The following is a 22675-nucleotide window of genomic DNA, read 5'->3' as shown; positions in this document are numbered from 1 at the left end:
CAACACACTCAACCAATTGCGTGCTTCGGGTCTCAAGTTACATGACGATATATCCGGCAAGCGTCATTTGACACGCCGCTCGGTCAAATGACCACGTCCGGTATGAACGGTCCTGAACTAACAATCACCGCTGATGGCGAAAATGATTGATCACCTTTGTAGCCAACGAGCGTCCACTCCGAAAGAGATTCCACACGGGCGGGTGACACAAGAAGACGAAGAAGTCCATTGTTTTGACATTACCAAAACCGTTCTCAAACACTCATTTTCTGTATGATTTTTTTTACAATTTTGACCTGTACTATATAGGACTTCAGGCTATGGAACCACAGTGTTGTCCAGCTCCTACCTCTATGCTGGAACTTAAAAACAGGCATCTGGCAACCACTAACCCTCCGGCAATGGAGAAAGCCATCTAGTTGACGCAATCTAAATCCCTGTTCAGCCTGTAGCCAGGCGGCTTGAAGCCTTTTTACAACGCATCCGCGTTTCCGGGTTCCCGTTTTGCGCTCTGATTGGCCAGGTCATGTGACATGAGCGCCAATCGTGGGACGGCAAGTTTCTACATTGGTTAAGCTTAGGCACTCTTCGAAGTTGGTTAAGGTTAGAGTTTGTCTTAGAGCGTGACGGCAAGTTCTTTCGCCAGTTAAGCTTAGGCACTCTTTCGAAGTTGGTTAAGGTTAGAGTTTGTCTTAGAGCAGCGGTTCCCAAACTTTTTTGGCCGCGCACCCCCTGTCACCTCCCGACCTAGCTCGCAATGCAAACATAAAAAATTATAAATAAATAAGTCCAGAGACTCCGTGCTGCTGCTGACTTTAAATCAAATAGGTGTCTGTGGGCAGTCGGCCGGACATTAATAAACAGCAGTGTGTTATAATCACATTTTTATGAGCTAACAAATTCCGTTATATTGGACATTTGTATTAATTATATCAAGCGAATAACTGAGAAATTTGGCAGAGAGAGACGGCAACATTATCGTGAAATATAAACGTTGCGTGATGACTATTATATCTCCCCTCCCAGTCCCAACGAAGCACATACCAATAGTATGCAACTGCAGAGCCGCAGAGCCAGCGGCGCTCTCAGTCCGGTCTGGGGACCGCTCAGCAGCGCCACCCACCCAACAGCTGAATTGCCAATGGCTGAATTGGAGTATTGCACTGTGCGCGCACAACTGTCTGCTCTGCGGCTCTGCAGTTGCATGCTTCTCGCAAATCTAGCTCTCGCTGCCAAACCAAATGAATCTCGACATCGCTTCACCAATAGTCGTTATCAGAACACTACACACATATCATAATTATAGAACACACATCGTTGTCATTATTAGACCTGTGCTTAGAGGGAATTATTTTCAAAAATGTACCGAATGTACACCAACAGATTGGCCAGATTTGCCACATCAGTGGACTCATCTACTTGGAGAGAATAAAACTCACTGTTATTCACGCGACTGACTAATGTAGCCAGGATGTTTTCGGACATCATATCGATGCGTCGCAACACCGTGTTGTTGGACACCGGGATCATATCCAATGTTTTTGCTTCTTTCTCTCCAATCATACATTCAACCATATCTTTGGCAATTGGCAGGCACACGTCTTCCACAAGTGTGTGAGGTAGTCCCTTTTTAGCAATTCTGTAACTTGCGAGATAAGAAGCCTTGCATGCCTTTGTGCTCCACCACATGAATGGAACTGGAGTTTATTTTGTCTGCCTTTCAAGTCCTCCAATTTTGATTTGAAAAATGCAAGGGGTTCTTTAGTAACTTCGGCATGCTTAGTCGTTAAGTGGCGACGTAAATATGAGGGCTTCATGCTGCTGTTAGATAGGACGTCACCGCACACCACACACTGGGGATCTGGGTGATCCACATCACCAATCCAAGTGAAGCCCAGACACAGATAATTTTCATCATATTTCCTTTTTCTTTTTCCAGTCTGTCGCCCAGTCTCGTTGTCTTTTTTACCCTGTTTTCTTGGGGGCCGGGCTGTTGTGTCTGTGCTCCAGCTCCACACGCCCCCATTTCACTGTCATCATCACTCTCTGTCTCCACTCTAAGGGCGCGGATCCACCTGCCTCATATTTCTTGGCGCAAGCGTCTTTTTTCAATGTATCCCAATGGGGAGGGAAGGAAATGCGCTGCAGTCGGCTTCTTTTTTCAGCGCCTTTCAGCTTTTTTGTGCGGCCGCACAAAGCGTTTAAAGTTGAAACTTTCTGAACTTTCAGAGCGATGCGCTGGGCGCATATTCAGACAAAGGATCGCGCTGCGTTTTTTTTTCTCACCGCAAGCGCTCCACCCCCAGTACTACCGGCGCACTGCCAGCGTTTTTGTGAGATAGGTGGACGCATGCCCTAACGCTGCTCTCCGCTTCGCTCGCCTCCAATTCCTCCTGTCCTCTTTCATTACTTTTATTGACTTTAGATTCACCTGACAGTTTCCCTGTTTTTAGCCAGCTCTGCATGTTGTAAGTGCCACAATCCCGCGCTGGTCCCGCACTTTTGGCAGGAAGTTATTAAGTGCACTGGCTCGCGCTTGCTACTATCATCGGCCCGCTGTTAGCCCGCATATTAGGAGACCTGAGGAGACAGACTCCAGGCAGAGCGGAGCGCATCAGCACAGACGAAGCGCACCTCGCCCGAGACATTGTTTATTATTATTATTATTAAAACTTACGTTTTTTATTAAAACGTTTCTTGAATTTCATGATTTACACAGTGAAAATCCCCATTTGAAATAATGTATATTAGTTATATATTTATTAGTAAAATAACGCCATTAGCCTTTTCATGTCACACACCACCTAGAGGTCGCTCGCACACCACAAGGGGTGCGCGCACCACAGTTTGGGAACCACTGTCTTAGAGCATGGCGATAGAACGCCAGGTAGTTTGCAGGCTGTTTCGACGCGGAAATGGGCAAACGCGCTATTGGGCGCACATGTCACATGACCTGGCCAATCAGAGCGCCGGAAACGCGGATGCGTTGTAAAAAGGCTACACGCAGCCAGGCAATCTCCTCCCATTCGGGCAGTTTACGCCAGAGGGACAACATTTTAGCATGGGCTTGTCCCTATGCCCTATGTGGTAAATCGACGGAAGTATCACTCTGCATGTTGTCACAGGAAGTATATAAAACCTCCCGGAACAATTGTTGTGTCTTTTGCCGAAATCCTCAGAGCCAGCGGTCATGCAACAACATCCTCCCCAGCAAATGAGGTCCTGCGCACAGTTTGAAACGACGGTGTAAGTACTGTTTATAGGCCATTGTTGGCCATATTATAGCATTTGTTCAGTTTACGACAGTCTGTAGTGTTTGTGAGAGGATTTTCCAGAGATTTTGGTAATATTTTCCACTCGAAAAGCTTGTTTGTAAAGTAGCGTTGTGAACAGTAAAATCACCCAGGAAATCAATGCTTGCTTGAGCTCACGCGGCACGCTGACACTGTTTGCCGAGGCACAATTGACGAATGCAAAGTTTTCAAATAGCCACATTGATGTATTTAGTTTATTCATTACTGGGTCATATTCTATATATAATATATTTAATTTTATTGGCCCAGAACGGACGATGAATGTGACCGGGTCGCTGTGGCCCACATGGCCCACCTAAAACATGCTTCTGTACCGATCACCGTGTTGTATTTTACCGGACCTAAAACATGCTTTTGGTAACGATCGCAGTTTCGAGTTAAAACGACCCCCTCCCCCTTGATGATTTTGTGAAGACACATATGTATATGGTATATACATTTGATTTGGAAGTATTTGGAGTTTCAGGCGAGCAACCCGAACGATTTGGGCATAATGCATATAATGCGTCATATCTCACGATCTATGAAAAAAGACTGGATTCTTTTGGAAAGGGGCGATGTTTAGCATGGAATAGCGCACAAACTACAGTATGTAGAAATGAACTCGTTAGTCAGTGTTGGACTATGAACAATGCCTGTCAAATGAGCCATATTATTGTCTCCATAGCTATAATACAGAACACACAATGGGTCCACTAACATCGCTAAAATGGTCAATAACGCTGGCGCCATTGAGTAGAGATGGTAAAACAGCGTGGCGGCATACCTTAAAGAGTTATTTTGCAGAAAATTGAAATAATAAAGCCCCTACCCTGCTTGCTACAGTGGCTTCTTTTATTTTGAGATTATTATATTTTTATATACCTGCAGGCAAAAGGTCTTTATTGTTTGTGATTATAATTGCTGAATAAAACTTCTGGTTTATAACATCAATCAATTTGGTCTGGTTCAGTTTTATACAGGAATATTATTTATAAACTTTAATACGATAAATATCTAATCATATCGAATATAATTTTTTTTGCAAAATAATATTGTGATATCAAATGTGGGCCCTAGTGCCTACTGTAGCAACACTAGTGCCAATGCAGCTGAGCTCTCAAGAGAACAGAACACAAGTCATCCACAGAACAGAACCAGGGGATTAAAGGGGCAGTTCCTCCCATTTAAATAAAAAAACTTACAGTATGTCCCCCTTACCCGGAGTACTATCTATCCATCTAGATAATTTTGGTGTGATTTACACGTGAACATTTACACACAGAGGACCAGACACACATAGACATAGACATGAGCACACAGACAGAGGAACAGACACACATAGACAAACATACATACTACTACATAAGACCCTGCTGGTCTCTGACAAGAACAAGTTACAGGTTGAAAAAACCCTCAGCTCAGAACTCGGCAGAATCTGCACATGGCTTGCTGATAACAAACTATCATTACACCTGGGTAAAACAGAGTCCATTCTCTTCGGATCAAATAACAAACTCAGCAAAACCAACGGCTTCTCTGTTACAGTGGGTGACAATATTGTCACAAGGAAAGATGAAATTACATACCTGGGTTCCATCCTAGAGGCAAATCTTTCCTGTGACAAAATGGCATCCAATGTAATCAAAAAAGTCAACCAAAGAACAAGATTCTTGTACCGGATCTCCTCTCTGGTAAACAAGAATACCCTGAAGTACTACGACTATGCTTGCACCTCATGGTACCAAAGCACCCCAAAGGCACTAAAAACAAGATTACAAACATCACAAAACAAACTGGTCAGACTACTTCTTGACCTTACTCCTAAAATCCACCTCACCCCTGCCCATTCTGACAACCTAGGATGGCTTAGAGTAGACGACAGAGTACAGCAACTTGCAATGGGCCTGGTCTACAAGATACACTACACCACGAAGATACCCATGTACATGTCGAAATACTTTCCAAAGGTCAGTTAATACCACGACCACAACACCAGAGGGAGCTCCACAAATCATGTTCAACCCAGATTCGGCACAAACAAGGGTCTAAACACGTTTCGCAATTATGCCACATCAATGTTGAACGCCCTATACCCACAGCCGTAAAAAAATGTGAATCCCTACCCACCTTTAAAACTGCTCTCAAAGAGCACCTACGGGAGGCTGCAATTCGAAACTGGACCCCGTAAATGTCTGATCCCCCCTCCCACCCACCCCCTCCTAATGTAAAGTTCCCTCCCCCTCGTATGTATATATTTACTGTTAGGATCTCTGTTTAACAGTACTGTATATTTGCATATCTTGTATGTCACAAATGTAACAGTACTGCATATCTGTATGTCATAAATGTCATGATTAGTTTAGATTAGATGATTAGATTATATTTTTATATCTGTATATCTGTATATTGTGTATGTCATATGTCATTATGAATTGAAAATGGGTGACCCTGATGTAAACAAGACGAAAGTCTTTCTCTGGTCTGCATCCCCTTAACAATTGTGTGTATTGAGCTGTACTGTACTGTACCCATTCTGCAATCTGTTAATTAAAGTTTTCAATCAATCAATCAAGTTCAAGTTTCTTTATTAGTTGTCATACAGAAATACAGAATACGTTTGCATGAAATGCTTCTTTCTGTTTTGCTCCTGAGAGTGTGCTAGATAAAATAACAAGATAGTGTAAAATAGTGGGCGGCTGGGTGGCGCAGCGGAGATTGCGCTCGTCACCAATGCAAGAGACTCCGGTCTCGAATCCGGGTGTCAGCATTGCCTCCGGCTTGGGCCGGCCGTCATACTAGCTCAATTGGCAGAGCCAGCGGGTGGAAGTCGATGGGTGGTAATCTGGATATTGTGGACAGAGACTCCTAAAGGTCGGTTGGGGGACACCTGCACAGCAGAGACAGGAAATGGCGGGGGTAGTGTGAGCCTCCCACACGTTACACCTCGCCAATGAGAGTCCACACTGGCAGGTGAAAAGATGTGACAGGCTGCCTCCTTGTGTATCGGAGGAGACACGTGATGCAAGGCTTCTATCCTCCCTACAACCGGCCAGTGGGGGTCATATGCGAGTAAGTTCAACGTTCAAGACAGGGGAGGGGAGAATTGGCAGTGTGAGCCTCCCACACGTTACACCTCGCCAATGAGAGTCCGTGCTGGCAGGTGAAAAGATGTGACAGGCTGCCTCCTCGTGTACCGGAGGGGACACGTGATGCAAGGCTTCTATCCTCCCTACAACCGACCAGTGAGGGGCATATGCGAGCAACGTTCAAGACAGGGGAGAATTACGCGGTCAGGTGGCGTAGCGGAGATTGCGTTCGTCACCAACACTGGAGATGCTGGATTCGCCTGTTCGAATCGAGCTCACAGCTCCGGCGTTGTCACCAGCTTGGCTGGCCGTTCACACTAATACAATTGACTGTATTAGAGGGTGGGAAAGCTGGCGGGGTGGGTCCGGGTCGTTGTAAACAGCGACTCCTACAGTTCGGTCGGGGCGCCTGCTCAGCGTGGATAGGATCTAAGGGGGGTAGTGTGATCCTTCCACACGTTACACCCTCTCAGTGAGAGTCCGCGCTGCCAGATGAAAAGAAGCGGTTGATTGGCTAGACGTGTGTCGGAGGAAGCACGTGATAGCCTCCACTCTCCCAGACCGACTGTGGGGGGTAAGTGCGCAGCGACCAGGAAGGGGATTGGGAATTGGCATAACGACTAACATTGGGGTGGGAGAAAATCGGAGGAAAAAGGAGGGGGAAAAAGATTAAAAAAAAAAAAAAAAAAAAGACAGGGGAGAATTGGAAACACGAAATTGGGATGGGAGAAAAATAAGGAGAAAAAAAGTGGATACAAAAAAAGATAGTGTAAAATAGTATAACATAAGTATAAAATAGAAAGTCAAGTACGTAAACAAGTGTAAACAAAACAAAAAATAATGTTCAATATACATATATACAGTATATGTACAGTCTATACTTCTGTACAGTCTATACAGTCAGCTACTACAGTGTAGAATGGTGAGGTATAGCTTAGCTTGTGGTGCCACCTTGTGGTGGTGAGGTGCAATGAGGTGCATGGGATTGATGCCAATAAATATAAAGTGTGTGTTAGTGTCTAAAGTGTGTAAGTGGGTGCTACAGTGTGTTGTTTATTTAAAGTGAGTGTGGATGTGTGTGTTGTGGGTGTGTTTGATGGTCTGTTATTGTTCATTGAGCATCCTGATGGCCTGGGGATAGAAGCTCCTTCTGAGTCTATCTGTGCTTGCCATGAGACTCCGGTATCGCTTGCCTGACCGCAGCAGTTCAAAGAGGCAGTTGTTTGGGTGGCTGGGGTCTTTGATTATTCTCTTAGCCTTACCCATACAGCGCTTGTTGTAAATGTCTTGGAGAGTGGGAAGCCCCCCTCCAATTGTGCGTTCGGCTGAACGGGCCACTCTCTGTAGTCTGCTACGGTCTTGTGCAGTGCTATTCCCAAACCAGGAGGTGATATTGCCAGTCAGGATGATCTCTAGTGTGCATGAGTAGAAGTTCTTGAGGATCTTCTGACTCACTTTGAACTTCCTTAGGTGCCTAAGGAAGTAGAGGCATTGTTGTGCCTTCTTGATAACACTGTCAATGTGTGTGGTCCATGTCAAGTCATCGGATATGTGGACTCCGGGGTACTTAAAACTGTTCACCCCCTCAACCGGTGCTCTGTCGATGCTGAGGGGGCTGTAGTCCCTGACCCCCGACCTCCTAAAGTCCACAATCATCTCCTTTGTTTTGCTGACGTTCAGGGAGAGGCTGTTCTCTTGACACTATCCCGCTAGAACCTTTACCTCTTCCAGGTAGGCCCTCTCGTCGTTTGCAGAGATCAGGCCCATCACTACTGTGTCGTCAGCAAATTTGATGATTGTGTTGTTGTTCCGCTGTGCCACACAGTCATGTGTGTACAGGGAGTAGAGGAGGGGACTCAGAACACAGCCCTGGGGGGCCCCTATGTTGAGAGTGATGGATGAGGAGGTGCAGTTGCCTGCTGTCACCACCTGGGATCTGCCCGTCAGGAAGTCCAAGACCCACTGGCAGAGGTCATAGTTCAAGCCCAGGTCCCTGAGCTTGGCTATGAGTTTGGAGGGGACTATGGTATTGAATGCTGAGCTGTAGTCGATGAATAGCATTCTCACATAGTTCCCCTGCCTCTTGTCCAGGTGTGATGCTGCTGTGTGCAGCACATGGGCTATGGCGTCCTCCGTGGACCTGTTGGGGCGGTATGCAAATTACAGGGGGTCCAGGTTGATGGGGAGGGAGGAACAGATGTAGCCCTTCACTAGCTTCTCAAAGCACTTCATGGCTATGGAGGTGAGAGCTACAGGCTTGGATTTTACAGGCTACAGGCTTGGATTTTTTGGGTACAGGGATAATGGTGGACAGGTGGGGATGACAGGTGGGGATGACAGCCTGTAAGGACAGGTTAAATATGTCAGTGAATACCGGGGCCAGTTGGTCGGCACAGACTTTTAGGACGCGGCAGGGGATACCGTCCGGTCCTGCTGCCTTCCTGATATTCACTTTCTTAAAGGTCCTCCTCACCTCATGTTCTGTTATCCTGAACACTGAGACTCCAGTATCATTCATACACATATATATATATATCCATTAATTAAGGAACACACACATAAAAAGAAAATGTAAATGTCTGGCAGAAACGGTTGCCAAATACTTACTGTCAAATTACAGTAAAATCAAATAAATTTACAGATTACAACCTTTATTTAATGGTTCATATTTTTTATCAAAAGTAATTGACTGTATTTGTATGGCATTTACATAGTAGAAAAACAAAAGTCATCTGTAAAATAATACAGCAAATTTCCAGTGAAAGTGTACGCAACACGTGTAAAATTACTGTAATGTGATGTAATTATTGTAATTAGTGTATTTCTTACCAAAGTACACCCCAATGCATTATACTCGCCACAAACCAAATACCATTCACCTCCATTGTATTGGAGTGACAGTAGATATCTCCAAAAATAGGCAAATCACACAACACGATCTGGATGGATAGATAGCACTCTGGGTAAGGCATAGGATTTTTAAGGTTGAAAATTTGCAAAGAGGCCCTTTAAGGTTAGACACCCATTTGTGAAGGTTATGGGTAGGGTCAGGGGCTAGAAAATGTATATCAAACAACAGAATGTACCACATTTTAGCCAAAGTAAACACCTTGTGCGTGTGTGTGTGTGTGTGTGTGTGTGTGTGTGTGTGTGTGTGTGTGTGTGTGTTGCTCTAACCTGAGCCATCAACAGGGCTTTGTAGAGGAGAGAGGGCGGGGTCTTCTTCCTGGCATCAATGATCAGAGTCATTCCCAGATCTCGCACCTCTTTCCTGGAAAGACAACACAATCACTCTAATCTCTATCTGATCAAGGTGTCATTCAAAGTTCAGAAAACAGGAAATTCATATCCGAAAACAGGAAAAGATAAAACTGGTTCCATAGGGCCCTACCAGTGTAAACAGAAAAGGTAGTATCTGAAATATCTGATTTATTTTGCATATACTCCCACACACATTGAAAAACTATAAATTGTTTTGTACGTGCGATAATGAATGGATCGCTGACTTTGTAGAACCATGGAATGTGAGATCTTACACCGAAATGAAGTTTAAGATCTGGTTCAAACCTGTTTGCAATACTATACAACCTACTGTATACTTGAACCTTGTTGAGGTATGAGAACTAAATTCCACAAAGTCAGTCTATGGAGCAGCCCCATAGTTTATATCAGGGTGACATCCCACACTTTCCCTTTTGAAAGAACGTTGTCTTTCTGATTTCTAGCTTCAGGAGAGATTTATAGCTTGTGCATGTTCACAAATACTGACGTAAAAAACTGGCCTGTGGTAGAGGAATATTATGTTAATTCTTAAAATGGGTGGCATTCCCCTTTAAAGTATTCATGAAGCATGTACTGTAGGGCTATGGTTTAAAATTGTGTTTTAGTGCCTCTGGTGGTCAAATGACATACTTACCTGTATTTATTCATGTTGACAGTGTCCTGCTTTACACGTGTGATATTTCACACATCTACACTCTGCAGGCCAAAAACCTCATAGCAACTCCAAGGATTTTAAACCAGGGACCTTCAACCTAGTCTACATCTAAAATCTTAAATGGAACTTCTACTAGCAAACAATGTATGGGCCCAATCAACCACAAATAATACACATTCTTAACATTTAAATAATGTCAAATGTATTTACACTTTACACAATCATCTGCAAATTCAAAACAAACATAAATGCCTTACATATACAGTAGGACATGGACTTGTTTCACAAGATCAAATTCTCCCATGTCTGATTTAGAGTTTTTCCATTGATTGATTTGTTCATTCTTAAAGGGGAATGTCACCCATTTAGAGAATTCATGCATGTTCTTCCTGTGCCCCAGGCAGTGATGTACCTGACGTAAACTCCATGATCAAAACTGCAAAAAAGAATTTCATCAATGACAAAACTGAGGAAAACAAAAACAAACCATGTGAACTTTGGAAATTACTCAATAATCAACTAGGATGCAGTAAAAAACTTAAAACCAGATTCTCAAACATAAACATAAAAACGGACAACACGCTCATCACAGACAAGCTGGATGTAGCCAATTACTTAAACATTTTCTTCACAAACATAGCCACAACACTGGTAAACAAACTACCCTCCCACTCAGGGCTTTATGGGGTAGAACACATAGTAGCTTACTACAAAAACCTAGGGGTCCGCAAGGACGACTTCAAGCTGGAAATGGTAACAACAGATGAGGTACTCAATAAACTGAGCGCCCTCCAACCTAACAAGGCCACTGGCCATGACAACATCCCCTCCAAATTCCTCAGAGACTCAGCAGCCGCCATCACACCAATCATCACACACATAATAAACCTCTCCATAAAACAGGGACACGTCCCCAAGGACTTCAAAATTGCGAGGGTGACCCCTCTGCACAAAAAGGGCAGCAAATTAGACCCAGGCAACTACCGCCCTGTTTCTATTCTCACCTCCATCTCGAAAGTCATGGAAAAAATAGTCTACGAACAGGTCGAAAAGTACCTAGCGGAAAAAAATCTAATCTACGAATTCCAATCTGGCTTCAGAACATCCCACTCCACTGACACATGCCTTCTCTATTTGAATGACCACATCAAACAAGAGGTGGACGCAGGCAAATACTGCGGCATGGTCATGCTGGACCTACAAAAGGCCTTTGACACGGTCAATCACTCCATTCTGATTGACAAGCTAAAAGCAATTGGTTTTGATAGTCTATCAGTGAGCTGGATGCAATCCTACCTTGAGGGGAGGGAACAGATGGTGGAGGTAAACGATACCCTATCCCCCCCCCTCACAGTGAGCTGTGGTGTTCCACAAGGAAGCATACTAGGACCGCTACTGTTCCTAATTTATGCAAATGACATGTCGTCAGCTTGTGACTGCAACTTGTTCCTGTTTGCGGACGACTCAGCCCTGCTGGTCTCTGACAAGAACAAGTTACAGGTTGAAAAAACCCTTAGCTCGGAACTAGGCAGAATCTGCATATGGCTCGCTGATAACAAACTATCATTACACATGGGCAAAACAGAGTCCATTCTCTTCGGTTCAAATAACAAACTCAGCAAGACCGACGGCTTCTCAGTTACAGTGGGTGACAATATTGTCACAAGGAAAGATGAAATTACCTACCTGGGTTCCATCCTAGAGGCTAATCTCTCCTGTGACAAAATGGCATCCAATGTAATAAAAAAAGTCAACCAACGAACTCGATTCTTGTACCGGATCTCCTCTCTGGTAAACAAGAACACCCTGAAGACTGGCAGGAGCACTCATTCAGGGGTACTACGACTATGCTTGCACCTCATGGTACCAAAGCACCTCAAAGGCGCTAAAAACAAAATTACAAACATCTCAAAACAAACTGGTCAGACTACTGCTTGACCTTACTCCTAGAACCCACCTCACCCCTTCCCACTTTGACAACCTAGGATGGCTTAGAGTAGACGACAGAGTACAACAACTTGCAATGGGCCTGGTCTACAAGATACACTACACGACCAAGGTACCCATGTACATGTCAAAATACTTCCCAAAGGTCAGTGAATACCACGATCACAACACCAGAGGGAGCTCCACAAATCATGTTAAACCCAGATTCGGCTCAAATAAGGGACTAAACACGTTTCGCAATTATGCCACATCAATGTGGAACGCCCTACCCAAAGCTGTAAAGGAATGTGGATCACTACCCACTTTCAAAACCTCTCTCAAGGGACACCTACGGGAGACTGCAATTCAACACTGGCCCCTGTAAATATCCTAACCCAACCCCCTCCAATGTACAGTCATTTACCTAGTATGGTTTTGTCAATAGTTCAATGTACAATTGTGTTTGTTTGTACAGTGTCTCCTCCCCCCCCCCCCTCAATGTACAGTGTTACTTGTTTATACAGTGTGCCCCCCGCCCCCCCCCCCCCCCCAACCACCTCCAATGTAAATTACCCAGTATGGTTGTCAATATCCCAATGTACCCAACCCCCCCCCACCCAACCTCCTCCAATGTACAGTTTCTACGTCAAATGTATATACTCCCTTTTCTTGACTCCTTCTGTATCACAAACAGTACTGTATTTGCAAATCTGGTATGTCATAAATGTATAGATGTAGCAGTACTGACTATCTGTATGTCATGTATGTCATATATGTCTATATGAATTGAAAATGGGGGACCCTGATGGAAACAAGACAAACGTCTTTCTCAGGTCTGCATCCCCTTAACAATTGTATGTATTGAGCCGTACTGTATTGTACCCATTCTGCAATCTGTTAAATAAAGTTTTCATTCATTCATTCATTCAACACGTTCGTATTTTGGGGCGAACGTAAACTGAGCGGATGTTTTTTCACTAGATGAACGTAATTGAGAACGCGTTCATTCTCAGCGCTGTATAACGGCGTTCAAAAGTGCGTTCATTCTCAGCACTATATTATAACGGCGTTCAAAAGTGCGCCAGATTTCATATGCCTTTCAGCCGAAAACCCAGTTAAAACACACCGTAAACAGGCTTTAAAATAATGCGGAAAAACACCCAATCTGGCAACCGCTCTGGGCGGAGCTTCGGGGAGTCTGGTAGTAGAGCAGCAGCACTCGCACTTTTAGAAGGCTCTGCACTCGCTCAGAGTCAGACTCTATGACGTCGGTGTATGAGCATTTAAAAGAGTTTTAGTTAAAGTCAGTAAATGTTTTGCACTTTGAATATTGAACTTTGAGGTACAACCTTAGTTTCATACCTCAGCCTGGTTCCTACCTCGTGTTGTGTTAGTACAGAGTTATGTCGGCACATGTTTATATGTTTGCACAATGACTACTTTCACTTTTGGTACTTTAAGTACATTTAGATTATTATACTTAATAAAGACCATTCAAGCAGCATGTTTTTCCTCATGTTTTTGAAAATATACTGTAGAGATGAAATCTGCAGTTGCTACTAGTGTGGACTGAATGGGCGGCAGCAAAGCGTTATGGAAATGCCAGTATTCTGTGGTTCTATTATGGGTTGTGGCAATACATTTGACAAATAATAGCTTGCAGCAACGTATTGAAAAAAGAACCATAAACTATAAATTAATTCAGTTTTGAAACCATGAACTTTAGTCCAACATTTTGAATTATAAACTATGAACTGAACTAGTTCATTTAAAAATGTGTGAACTGTGAACTGAACTAGTTCATGTAGAAAGTGAACTTTCCCAACACTGGCCCCAGGACATTTCAGTTAGTCTTACACCCAATATTATAGCATTTCTAAAAGGTATGAACCAGAATTAAAATGTTACATTTGGGTGTAAGAGCTTACACAAACATGTTGTGGTATCATAAAGTTATAGCCCCATTCATTGTCTATGGAGCAGCCCCAGATTACAAATACTGCCTGGACTAGCCCTGGGGCACAGGAAGAACATGTGAAAATAGGTGGCATTCCCCTTTAAGGAATTGATGCCACTACTACCTTGGTATGGAGTGGAGGTAGAGCAACAGCTTGCACACATCTTGGGCAGACACTAGGGGGGACGTCCATTCCTTCCTGTCCCCATGGACCTCCACCACAGCCCTGCCTGTCTTGTCCCTGCTGCCTGGAGACAGACAAGCATAGAGACAAAAGGGAGAGGTTGTACTAATCATTAGAATGTATCATATTAAGGTTCCTTACAGGAAAGACACACCTTCCATCCCCTGCTAAATCAGATGTGTTATTTTTACGCAGCCTGTAGATTATATTATAGATGATATGTAGGCTGCCCAAAATATTTTGTTCTCTGACAATAAAGTTGAATCTAATCTAATCTAATATTTGTGTGATGTTCTGAAAACAACATAAGCTTTATGGAGCAGAAAAGGTTTAAGTATGATACTTAAAAAATACAAATTGGCCGATATTCATGATTTTGTTTCTAAAGTCTATCATCTAATGAATTCATATATAATGATGAATGATAAATAGCCTATATGAAATTTGTGGGCTGTTTTGCATAACAGAGGAAGGAGGAGCGGATACTGCCCTGGTTCCAATAATGTTGTTTTCCGTGGGTAATCTTTTGACTCAATTTGCTATACATTTGTATGTAGCAAGTGCACATGTAGGCCAAATGTATCAGTTCAGGAGGTTAATTAAAGAAACATCATGATCATCTGATGCTCTTTGTAGCTCAAAATATATTTACACTACCTGCTGTATCCAGTAAAAGTGTTTATATTAGGGCTGTCAAAATTAATGCTTTAACTTAAATTAAAAATTAATTAAAATTATTTAAAGCATTACAATTAATTAATCTATGGAGTGAAAAATCTTCAATTTTAGCGCCGCACTACCTGCTGTATCCAGTAAAAGTGTTTATATTAGGGCTGTCAAAATGAATGCTTTAACTTAAATTAAAAATTAATTAAAATTAGTTAAAGCATTACAATTAATTAATCTAGATTAATCTATGGAGTGAAAAATCTTCAATTTTAGCGCCGCGGATATAAGAAAGAGGATAGCTGAGTCAATGTTGATGGTTTTGCTGAACATTTGTATTTCACAGGAGAGAAACTGTATTCAAAGAAAGCTATTAAAATAGTATTTGAATCTAAATATACTTTTTGTGTTGATTTTACATTAATTCCATGATTTTACTCAAGTAAATATCTGTTACAAGCTTCGGTCTTAAGTAGAAAAATGCTATTTTTAAACTAGATTAATCTAGATTAATTACAGAAAATTGTGAGATTAATTAGTTAATTCTTTTTAATCTATTGACAGCACTAGTTTATATGCTTTCTAGGTAACAGGTAAACCAATACTCGACACCCTAAAAAAACAAACAAACCTACTGAACAGCTGCTCTTTACCAGCTATACATATTTATCACAATGGACTGGGCCATTGTGTTGTGTCATTTGCAAATGGCCAAGGAATCAGGTTGAGTGAGTAATGCTATGAAGAAGCTCCGCTGCCCTCTGCTCCCCTCTAGCGTCTCTTTACTACAGTTGTTGCTTTGGGGCATATTGGATAATACTGTACGTTGGGAGTTCCAGTGTGTTTTTTTCATGGACATTTTCACAGAATCACATGTGAAACTTTGCTTTTCACGTTGAAATGCTGCAGAAACTCGCAAATGTTTCTGAATAAATCCAAACAGCAATTATGGGAAATGTGCTGGTACCTGATACCTTGTAAACAGATGAATATAACAACAGCTGGTGTTGAAGGTACCTGGTAAACAGATGAATAACAACAACCTGGTATTGATGTAAGGTACCTGGTAAACAGATGAATATAACAACAGCTGGTTGAAGGTACCTGGTAAACAGATGATGGCGTGTTGAACCAGAGTGCTGACACCTCTAAAGCTGGACTCTTGGGTCGGGAAAGACTGCGGGACGTCAGGATGGAGAGGAGCTGTCTTTGAGCTCTGGATTCTATGTTCTGTTCCATTTGCGGTGGGGGCAACCTCACTCTTGCCCGAATGGGAGTCTACAGGTCACAAACATGTCAGTTTTTTTCTTTTTTTTTGGATTAAAATGGGATATGATATAAGTTGATATGATGTTGAATGATGATATTCCTATGTCCCAGGTCAGTTAAGTCAATAATGTGTGACTAGGGCTGGGCGATAAAACGATAACGATAACTATCGCGATAAATTATTTCCTCGAAATAAACATGAAACGTGGTCGCAAAGTTTCGATATATCGATTTTCCAAGCTTGGATATGAGCACACGCACTAACAACCAATCAGTGAAGGAGATGGCCGACAGTGGAAGGAGACCCGGAAGGAGACTCAGTAAACAAGGCTGGCTAGGCTAATTAGCTTGCACGGCGCTATTTTACAGTTTACCTGCCGAGTTGGTGTGTGTTTTGAATTCTGAGGGTAACTGTTATAGTAGTGTGGGGTATACGGTGGACGTCGTTGCAATGTATTGGGGCGGAACAGAGTATTTTAGGGTCATATTTAGTACATTGTCATGAGATACTCCGCTTGCTTTGGCTAACTGCTAACGTGCGCGGACTGATGACGACATCAACTCGACTCTCGAGACATTCGCAGCAGCAAAACAAGTCTATTAATAGCCCGTCCATCGGCGCCGGGCATAATAAGTTAATTAAACTTGACAGACATTATATCGACGATAATTATCGATATCGAGTTATATGAAAATAATTTTATCGCAATAACGTTTTTGGCCATATCGCCCAGCCCTATGTGTGACAAATGTGCTTGAAATCAGAGAAGGAGCCCTACAATTTTGTAGCCACTGTCACTTGGGCATCAAATCTGATGTGGCTCCATAAATAATATAGTGCCACTACTATATATACATGTACACTATTATTATTATTATTATTATTATTATTATTATTATTATTATTATTATTATTATTATTATTATTATTATTATTATTATTATTATTATTATTATTATTATTATTATTGATATAATATACTGCCATTCCATTATTATTATTATTATTATTATTATTATTATTATTATTATTATTATTATTATTATTATTATTATTATTATTATTATTATTATTATTATTATTATTATTATTATTATTTTCTACTCTAGTATTATTACTATTTATATAATTATATTTTTTCCCTGCCAGTACCTCCCCTCCCCCATGCTGCTATGACACCTGAATTTCCCCAAGGGGATTAATAAAGGAACACTTGACTTGACTTCACAATGAATAGGGCACTAACTTTGTGAAGCCATACAATGTAACATGTCTGAACCAGCATTTAAGCCTCAGTTGAAGAGCTCACACAAACAAAGAGCTCACAACTGTCCAACTTCTATCTTCAGGAAAGAGTGGTGCATTAACTGAACACCCGAGTCACAGAAATTATACATTAACTCATTCTGCGCTGTCGATTTGTCCGCCAATCGAATAACGCCAACCACGTATATATACGTTATTGAATCGTTATTTCTTTTATTCGCTATTTCCATTCATAAACATGCAGGCAGCTGTGTGTTATCACTGGGGATGGGTCTGAGATCGCAAAAGTCCAATATCGCCGCCTTGCGGCCACTATTGCACTCCATTTGAAACAATGTGGCTTAGTGTCTGGGCCGAGCTGCGGCGTGCGGGCGGGTTCTAAATACTCGGGCAAGACAAGCGGTTATAACGGATGCATTGATGAGGGTCACCCCCCCCCGTTCATGTTCAATGCTGGATTACATTGGAAACACGATCGCGATCAATACTTGGAATGGCGATCAGATAATTGGATTATTCTTTTTGCAGTACATCATAGACAAGGTAAGGGCTATATGTCATCAATCTTGCGTTGATCCGATAATTCTTTCCCCGCGATCATACATAATACCGATAATCTAGCGTCGATTTCAGATTGATTATTGATCCAGGCGAGGAATGGCACGATTTATAGTGAAATGCAGTAAAACACTGTTTGGCGGAGTTTCCTGGGATTACACAGAATTACTCTAAAACTATACTCATATTCACCACGGTATAAAACGGGAATGTATTGATGAAAAAAGTATGTTTTTTGCATCTTGACCATAAGAAACTCAATGACAATCGACTATCATTAGATCCATAGCTATAATATTTAATATAGTTTTAGCACTACAAACACCGGCATGTACCCCCATTTCATTACACCACTGGCACACACGGCCATACGCCCACAGCGACCTCTGGCGTCCAATGAGTTAATACACTATTCATAAATTATTAATATTAATAATAATACAAATGTGTGACATTCCCCTTTATTTTATTCTTGTAATCCATCAGACTGCATGTTCCATATATTCTCAAATGCATTCTGCAAGATCCGGTTCTCTTCCTGCACAGTGGCCACTTCATACATCCTGTCCAGCATCCTCTGCCCTTTCTTTTTCAGCCATAACTCTCAATAGTTCTCTTTCAACATGGTCTTATCCTGCACAGCTGCAGGTTGAGGGTACAGACAGCCTCTAAATGTCCAACACGGTCTCTGTAACACAACACTGCGGTGGCTTGGTTGCTAAGCCTGGCTTTGATTTCAGACGTCCTAATTGACTCTTTTGAACCAACAAAGCCTTGCCTGTGTTTCCTCCCCTGCCTCAATAATAGGCCAAGACGTGCATGTCTCCAGTGCAGAGCTCTACATCCTCAAGGGACCAGAGATAAGGGCATGGCTACAAGATACGGAGTTGGACCTCTGATGTTACACGAAAGAAGAAGAAGGTCCCATTGTATGGAAAATGGATTTAGGTGTGACTTGAGTATCCACATCGATTTCCAGAAATTGCAATACAATCGGAGCGAATCAGGGACTGCGTTCTAACTGCTCTTCTGTCCCCCAGTGGAATGCAGCCTCTGATTGGTTGATGTGAAATACAGGCCACTGCTGGCAAAACAGTAATGGCACCTCCTGAAGCAACGAGCGGTAACGTTAACATTAGTCGAATAAACACAGAAAAGAAAGAAAGGAAAAAGGGATGTTTCCAGGAATGTTCCTCTCCCTCTAAATGGAGAATGATGTGAATACAGTCCTTCTGTTCAGTAACCCAGACTACAGAGTAGGAGGAGATCCCATCAGGAACATCATACTCACGGCCTGACCTATGACCTTTCACCCTCTTAGTCTAAAGAGCTAATGAATGCCCAACCCTCCGACAGAGCGCACTCCCTCTGAGCACGAGAGGTCACGGTTGAGTTTCAATCAGTCTGCTTCAAGACAGAATGGGTTTGCTGGCCCTTTGAGAAGTACATGGTAAAAATAAGTGTAATAATAATAATAATAATGATACCCTGTATTTGTGAGTTTGTACTCAGTATGTTGTGTATGTCATAAATGTCATTATGAATTGAAAATGGGGGACCCTGATGTAAACAAGACGAAAGTCTTTCTCTGGTCTGCCTCCCCTTAACAATTGTGTGTATTGAGCTGTACTGTATTGTACCCATTCTGCAATCTGTTAATAAAATCTTCAATCAATCAATGGCCTGGGCGGCCAGAGCATAACTGTTCTAACAGCAATATATAATCCATTTCAGACAGAACGCAGAATACAGAATAAGAATAAGTTATAATAATAATAATTATTATTATTGAAAAGTTCTGTATTTTTAAAGTCGTATTTGGGGGCAATTAACCAATGGTAGGCTTTTTTTATTTAATTTTTTTGGGTAATAATTTCTTATTTCGGTAAGAGTGCTCTTGACCACTCTTATAATTTGATCTTGCCTGAGAAAAAAGCAACAATAAGAAAACATTGCTGAATCCCAGGTAAGAACAAAGTAAGAGGAAATGCTAGTTAAGAACGAAATCTGTTCTTATATCGCTTCATGCATGAGGCCCATGATCACAGTGGCAGTCAACTCACGTATTGCTTACCTTTTTTAGGAGACTGCCGTCTCTCCAGCTTTGGAGAAACCAAACCAAAGGCCACTCCTTTCTTACATTGCGCTAGGTGTATATCAGGGATCATCTCAGGGCAAATGTCACTGTGGCTCCTGTTATTGGGTTTATGAAGAAGTGGATTCCCTGTGGCCGTCTCTGACACGATGGAAAGAGACCTGAGTTTGGCCTTGTGTTTACCCAATTGTTTCCCCACCTCCACTGTTTCATGTGGTTTATAGCTGCCGTCACAGCTCTGCAAGACTGGCTGAGGAGAAGCAGGTGTTGGATGAACCTTAGAGTCAAGCCCTACTTGGTGGGAAATGTGATTCGTTTGTGCTTCTTGGCTTTGCGGCCCTGCAGGGATCAATTTATGGACCACTGGAGATTCCTTTATAAGGTTTCCTGAATCCTGACTGGTGGAAGGTTCCTTGAGGTGAGACACCACATTTGGTGGTCTTCTGTCACAGCATTGTCCATGTTGGTGTAGTTTGTGACTTACTCTTGGTTCTTTGCAGTGTTTACATGACTGGCCCAGCTCATCGCCTTGAACTGCAAGTGAGCTTTTAGTTTCAAAGTCCTCCCTTTCACAAAAGCCAACCTCCTCTAGGGCAGCCAGAAGATCTACGCTCCCCTTCTCAAAAGCGACCGGGTTTCGCAATGCTGCCAGGTAGGAGTCTCTGTAGCGACACTTCAACAACTCTTGGTCAGTTAGTTCATACCGCAGCTTCCTCTGGCTGCAGGGCGTACATGGCTCCTCTGCATACCTGAGGGTGCATCCACAGGGGGCGCTGTTCCCTACTGGTACAGGTGGAGGTGGCCTGACTGGTTTGAAGAGAAGAGGGGTGGGCTGAAATTGGTCGAGTTTATCCAAAGCCTCTTTCTCCTTAGAAAAATCCACCAGGTCTACATAATCACCCTCTATCTCACGGGAATTCCGACTATCCCAGGTATTGGGCGAAACCCAACCCACAGGTTTGACCAGTGGTTTGGAGCGTGGTTTGGGGGTGGGTCTGTTATGTTCCATTTTGACCAGTTTGGAGCAGCTTTCCACAAGTCTCAAAGACAAAGTACTATCCTTTGCAGGGAGAATCATAGTTTCCAACGGGAGGGTGGAAGAGTTGAAATGCAATGGAATCGACAACTGCTTGGGCTCAAGAGCAGCTTCATGGATGACAGAGGGGGAAGTAGGCAAGTTCCTGGGCTTGTCTAAAAACTCTGGAATAGCAATTTTTGCCCAAGGCAGCTTTATTACTCCTTGGTCTGTCGAGAGCAAACAACGCGAGAGAAGTGTTCCATGGCGTCCCTCGTTGACTTCCCGCAGCCAGTCTTCGGTGAACATGCAGGGGTAGGATGTCTCGGGTATGGGGGTCTCCTCCACTTCACGGCAGCCCTCTTGCAGTAGACTTTTGAGGACGATGCGCGCTGCTTGGTCCCCGAATGGTTCCACCTGCAGGTAGAAGTCCCCGGGGCGCAGCAGCAGAGGGTTCAGAGGAGCCAGCTGGAGGACAGTCTTGTCATGGAGACACAGGGGCCAACCCTCACAGCAGAATATCACATCAGAATAAGCAGCCTGGGGAGAGATGAAGAGTATGGTTTCAATTGGTACATTTACATTCACAACAATATTCTCATATGATGTAAGATACTCAAGCAGTCCATCTATGAGCTTGTGGATGCCATATCCCATTTGTAATAGCTGGGGAGAAGCTCATGTCCAAGTCAATCATTTGTATATTTGTCCATGCTGAAACTGAAAGTATATTATTTTATATACTTTCTGAGTATACTTGCAATGCATCTTTGGTACTTCTAATGTGTTTTCATGCATTAATTAAAAGCTCATAATTAGTATGATGAGTCATGAACATGCTGTAGGTGTAGTAAGTACACCTAAAAAGAAGACTGAGAAGTTTACCAAACTTAACTTATACTATTTTGGTAAGCAAAAGTAACCACAAATATATTAAAAGTATAATATCGCTGTTTCAGCTGAACTTGAGTGGTTTTTAAGGGTGCATGATTCGTTTCTTTTTTTCCGGTTACCACCAAATACTAAATCTCACTCTGAAATGGATAGTACACAAGTTACCACGAAAGGTTTGTTAGCTTAGCGCTAAGATAAAAACAGCATTAGTGCATTTCCAAATTGTGCCAACAATATGTCGCTCACTTTGCTTGATGTTCATAGACTATTGATACGGACATGCCATTCCATGAGCGAAACTGTAGGCTATATAATGCATTATTAGCAGGCATTTTAGGTTTAAATGGGTTGGTGTATATTGCTGTGCATTGTTATGTCTGTGGAGCGAGACATAAGAAAATCGGTAGCCTGTGTGTGTTTCCGCACAAGATTTCGTTATTGCTGCTGACGTGCACTTGGCCCTGACTACACGTATATGGCTATTTTTCAAAGCTCCATTTAAAAAAAATATTTGTCCACACGGCT

General features: G+C 42.6%; 1 protein-coding gene across 2 annotated transcripts in view; it reads right to left on the bottom strand.

Annotated features, from left to right (window-relative positions):
- Nucleotides 1-22675, bottom strand: part of quob (quattro b) — a 125168-nt gene that overhangs the window by 52118 nt on the left and 50375 nt on the right. For both annotated transcript variants that reach the window (XR_014619792.1, XM_084316601.1), the window contains exons 3-6: nucleotides 20221-21796; nucleotides 16157-16330; nucleotides 14327-14450; nucleotides 9560-9653 (exon numbers count right to left, since the gene is read on the bottom strand). Coding sequence is in view for 1 of the 2 variants with exons in the window: in XM_084316601.1 (XP_084172727.1) it covers nucleotides 9560-9653; nucleotides 14327-14450; nucleotides 16157-16330; nucleotides 20221-21796 (1968 nt within the window). In the remaining variant the exon portion in view is untranslated. The remainder of the gene's footprint in view (nucleotides 1-9559; nucleotides 9654-14326; nucleotides 14451-16156; nucleotides 16331-20220; nucleotides 21797-22675) is intronic.

This window comes from Notolepis coatsorum (genome assembly GCF_963971535.1).
Source record: "Notolepis coatsorum genome assembly, chromosome: 6".
Lineage (NCBI taxonomy): Eukaryota > Metazoa > Chordata > Actinopteri > Aulopiformes > Paralepididae > Notolepis > Notolepis coatsorum.
This window is presented reverse-complemented; position numbering and strand designations above follow the sequence as displayed.